At 41.3% G+C, this 4,999-nt stretch overlaps 1 protein-coding gene across 1 annotated transcript; it reads left to right on the forward strand.

Annotated features, from left to right (window-relative positions):
• Positions 1–261: 261 nt before the first annotated feature.
• On the forward strand, positions 262–4,639 carry LOC109461909 (dnaJ homolog subfamily C member 22-like). The gene is made up of 5 exons (XM_019758388.1): positions 262–594; positions 1,418–1,549; positions 2,287–2,882; positions 3,577–3,720; positions 4,100–4,639. Exons 1-5 carry the CDS (start codon positions 462–464, stop codon positions 4,181–4,183), a joined length of 1,089 nt encoding a protein of 362 aa, XP_019613947.1. The 5' UTR covers positions 262–461; the 3' UTR covers positions 4,184–4,639.
• The last annotated feature ends 360 nt before the right edge of the window (positions 4,640–4,999 follow it).

Consider the following 4,999-nt stretch of genomic DNA (forward strand, 5'->3'; position numbering starts at 1 on the left):
ACTCTATGATCTTACTGAGAAAAGTGCTGCTTTATCAGTACTTATATTTACTTTTTTTTGAGTTTCCGAGTCGCAGCCGCGGCGCACCAGGATTTTTCCGGAGGGAAAATGACGTCACCAAACAGGTGTCAGGCGAATCTCTTATCGGCACGTCAGCACTCGCGGTTGCCAATGGCAACACAAACAAAATGGCCGATTTCCGCATAACACGTACAACATATTAGTATCCCCACGTATAATTATGCTATTAATAGTACGCATTTGATGAGTTGACCCTGTGATGACGTCACAGCTTATGCAAATTAAGTTTCGCACCCACTACTACGCGTGCGCACCGGGAAATTTGCTAAGGCACCTTCACTTCCGGGTTGGCACTACAAGACTTCGCGTCCCACTTTTACGCTGGCTCAGTCTTAAAATCAGCTTTCTTGAACAATCTTAAGACATTTAAGAGATCCTAGATGGCCAAGAGTATCCTCTTAACCTATATCTTCTGGCTGATCGGCGGATTTCTTGGCCTGCACCATTTTTACCTGAGAAGAGATCGACAAGCTTTTGTGTGGTGGTGCACCTTTGGTGGTATCTTTGGTTTAGGTAAGACAACAACCACCTGTTATAGGCTACAACAATGCTTTATTACGTTCATAACTGATATAAACCTTTTGTTTTTTCGTGAACATCAGTTCTGTGTAGGTATGCGGGTCCTGTCTGCGTATATAAATGTTACACGGATGTTGTCTGTAAATATTTTATGATGTATAGTTCGACACGTGTGCGTGCATTGTTCCATATGGGGCGTTACCGGTATTATATATTTCGACATGTATAAAGTATTTCAGTTCAAAACTTGACAGTTAGACAGATCTTAATGTTTGTATTTGCTGTTAACAATGCGAAATTGGCAAGGTTTAATATTTTTATTGTAGGCCATACATTTTGCTATGATTGTCTGTTGCAATGGTTGTCTAATATATTGTCATGCATGACTACACCTCATATTATTTCTCTTCCTCTCTCTTTATTCTGATACCCTTCAGCCAAAAGGCTAATCTTCCAGGATCCATTAATAAAAAACATAATTTTAGTCTTTGCAAAATCCAGAACTTTTCACAAAATGCCTTAAACACTATAGAGGTTGGCACTATTTTAACTAAGTTGGTTATAACTTGGGGTGGGGTGCATGTACATTGTATCCTTATGATATTTTGCAGGTACAATGTAGGTTAGGATTAGGGTGACCAAGGACAATATACAGTATAATGTATAATGTCCTTGGGGCAACAAAGCAAGTGGTCTAGCGGCTGTGCAGTACTGCATCGGTGTACATGGGAGACTGTGATATCTTTTGTTGTGGACATGCATACTATGGTTTAGATTTTTGACTGTTCAGTAATACCTTAATTACTTTGTGTTACAGGTTGGTTTCGGGACTTATGGAGGATCCCTGATTACGTGGGTTTTGCGAATGGCTATGGAGACAAATACCAGGTGGTGGAGAACAGGAGACGAAACAAGCTGAGACCGATCTTCAATGTCGCACGGTTCGGAGGTTTGTCTCTCTTTCATTCTTAGAGAAAGCTTTGCCATGCATATTGTTACTATTTCCAATACAGTGATTTGCAATTAATGTGCTGGTTTTAGCATGAGTTTATTGTGCAACTTGGAGCCAAACAGATCTCTCACTAATACATAAGGCAATTATTCCTCTTTATGTCAAGCCATCCTCTATTAACAGACTATTCAGTAGGGAAGTGATCAGTTGAGCAGACTAAAATAAGAATGGTTTTGGATTCCAGGCTACCCTAAACCAATCATGTAAGCATTTATTTTTCCACATTGATTGAGAGTGAGATATGAGAAAAAATGCCTTTTGACAAAGATCAGATAGATGTTATTTTTACCAGGTCATACCAATTCCTTTGAAAGATCTTTTTTTTCAAAGAGGACATCATAAAAAACCTGAATGGTGTGTGCTAAGAGGATCCTCACACTGGGTGTGGAGGTTCCAAACCCCCGTGGCCGCCCTAGGAGGAAATGGTTTGACAACATAAGGGAGGACCTCCACCACCTGAACTTAGACAAGATCAACCCACAGGACAGAGACAAGTGGCGAGCTGCCATCAAGCCCCAGATGTACAGTGCAAGCACGTCTAACCCTCGGAAGACGGGGAACAACAGACGATAAACCGTACAGTAATACAGCTACCCTTTGTGGGGTATCCTATGTGTTGATACAATCTGTACCACAACATACTGATATTTATGTCTTTTTGTATTTTTCCACAGGTGAAATGGCCCTGGGGATGTATTTTGGCTTCATGGCCATGCTAGCCATTCCTGAAGAAACGTACCAAGAGGGAAGTCTCGCGCTGAGAGCTCTGTGCTACGGTATCGTAACCATGGCAACAATCACCGGCGCCCACATCGTGGCCAACATCGGAGAAGAGACCGTGGAGCTCGGCGACATTCTGTCATACGCGAGCATCCCCGCCATTTTCATGTTCGGCAAAGCTGCTGAAAACGCGCCCACGTGGATTGCGGTTGGCGCCGCGGTCGGTTGTATGTATAAAAGCAAGTACAGGCCGCGGTCAGAACCAAAAAAGGGGCTGTGTCGACGTCTTACATCGTTAACGCTCGCGGGTATGATCATTTTCGCAGTCTGGGGGTCTTTCCTGTACCACAACGCGTCCGTCACAACAAGCGATGGGGAGACGATCAAATTGCGAGACTCTGTCGATAACTTCTTCACATCGCCGGCCTGGCTCCAGTTTAAGAAGAACCTGTGGGAGCTGTATGACTACGGACAGACTCACGGATGGGACAAGGTCTGGCAGCAGTTTGTGGAGTCTTTAGACCCTACAGGAGAAGCTAATGCACTACAGGTAAGCACAAAACACAACGTTGAATAACATAAACTTATAGTTTTAGTATACCTGTCTATGGCAATTACTCGATATATTTATTTGCAATGAGATACAGATTCATGTACAGATACAGATTCATGTACAGATACAGATTTTTCCGAGTAGGATGACCGTGTCAGTCCCTACACCTGAGTGAGGGTCACAGTTGACACGGTGGCCTTCGCGTGGATTTGTTTAAGTCAATACATGTAGTAGAACAGAAATACATGCACTGAATGAATGTTTGGGGTTGAGACAGTAAGAGTTGTATTGTTACAGTATTGATAAATTAAGTCCCCAACCAAAGTCAGGTACCCATTTTACACCTGGAAGGAGTGAGGAAAGTGGATTGAAGTAGCCAGGAATGCTAGGAATCAAACCCATGACCTGTCTATCTCCTGTCAACTAGGTCATTTATGATGATGTGTAAGAAAACTCACAGTTGAAGAATGTACTATAATTTCCTTTCCTGTATTCCTGGTACTGGGTGTAGATAAGAATGCAAAGCTCCCTGGCATAGCCCTAATTTTGAGGCCGTAGAGGCAATGGGTTGTTAACAAAGAATTTCTAGTCATTACTACAAGGAATCAGAGTCCAATGTGACATGCAGCACATAAAGAAAAATAACACATAGAGGTTATTTATTTGAATGTTCTTTTCTATTTTTTTGCAGGTACTTGGAGTAGATAAGAATGCGAGTCAGGAAGAGATCACCAAACGTTACCGGAAGCTGGCACGGGAATGGCACCCAGACAGACACAAGGAGAACAAGGAGGAGGCTCAGGAGAAATTCATGGAGATACAGAAAGCTTACGAGGTAACTTTTGACCCATAACACAGTCTTTTTTATGTACACACTTTTCCTAAAGAAAACAAAAACCCACGAGTCTTCTATACCGGGCTGTACATGTACATATGCAGGTTAGGTGCAGGTAGACATCAGAAATACCTTAACTGAAACCTGAAAATGGACATGTTACCACATAGAATTTCTTAAAATAAACCTTCATAAATTTGTTAACATACCCTGTACATGGCACACTTTTACAATCTTAATATATGTAATTGCCAGTTTACAATGTACACGTGTATACATACAGCAGAGGTCAAAATTGGCAAAGAAATCACTGTAGAAAACAAGGTATGAAATTATAAAAACTTAACACTTGCTTTCTTGTTGTTTGTTTGTTGAACAGACTCTGTCAACCATCAAGAAGAAGCGAGAGAGAAAAAGTTCTCAGAAACGTTCCAACGCTGATGACTTCGACCACAGGTTCTAGTAATACTATACTACAGGACAGTACACACGTTTTTAAGTTGTCTTCTTGTCAAATGTTTTCCTTCATGATATATCATACAGTATGCTAAGATCACCACATTGACAAAATAATGGATTTATAGAGATTTACTATTTAAAGAAAGCATTCAATTTGGTAATTCCAGAGGTACTTCTGATATCTAGCTTTCAGACATTCTTGTGACGGCCTGTCCCATTTTTTATTGGTCATGGTGCAGAGATTTGTGACCGTATACATGTAATTTGTCAGCGTAAAAAAATTGAGAAATGACAATCAGGTGATGAATCAAACATATCATGTGCACATATCATTTACCAAATTGGAAGATTTTTCTACAACTCTGATCAAGACTCTTCGTGCAGAACAAAATGCTGCTAATAGATGTACTGGTAACAGTGATTTTCTGCACATAAACACTGCAGTTTCTTCTCAATGTCCCAGCAATATTTTGAGAGTTTAACTCATGCCCGTAGCCAGGGGGGGTTTGGGGGGTTCGGAAGAACCCCCCCCACATGGCTCAAAGGTCCACTTTTTATGTAAAGGTCCACTTTTTGGTCCACTTTTTATGTAAAGGTCCACTTTTTGGTCCACTTTTTATGTAAAGGTCCAAGATTTTTCTTGAAAGATGGACTGGAATCGTAGAAAAACTGCTCCCTTTGTCATTGAATCAAAATTTATCTCTAATTTTTTTTGGAAATCCTCTCAAAAATGCACGAAATGCCATTTTAGAAGGCTCATTTTCAAAATTTTCCGGGGGAGCCTGCCCCCGGACCCCCCTAGGAACCTCGCGCCTTCGGC

The sequence above is a fragment of the Branchiostoma belcheri genome, unplaced genomic scaffold (assembly GCF_001625305.1).
Source record: "Branchiostoma belcheri isolate BF01 breed outbred unplaced genomic scaffold, Haploidv18h27 scaffold97, whole genome shotgun sequence".
NCBI classification, from domain to species: Eukaryota; Metazoa; Chordata; class Leptocardii; order Amphioxiformes; family Branchiostomatidae; genus Branchiostoma; species Branchiostoma belcheri.

Bases quoted from the DNA above. Each gene is read 5' to 3' on its own strand.
- LOC109461909 (XM_019758388.1), top strand. From the start codon at position 462: ATGGCCAAGAGTATCCTCTTAACCTATATCTTCTGGCTGATCGGCGGA. The intron at 595-1,417 runs GTAAGACAACAA...TTTGTGTTACAG, and splicing joins TGGTGGTATCTTTGGTTTAG to GTTGGTTTCGGGACTTATGG. The intron at 2,883-3,576 runs GTAAGCACAAAA...ATTTTTTTGCAG, and splicing joins GAGAAGCTAATGCACTACAG to GTACTTGGAGTAGATAAGAA.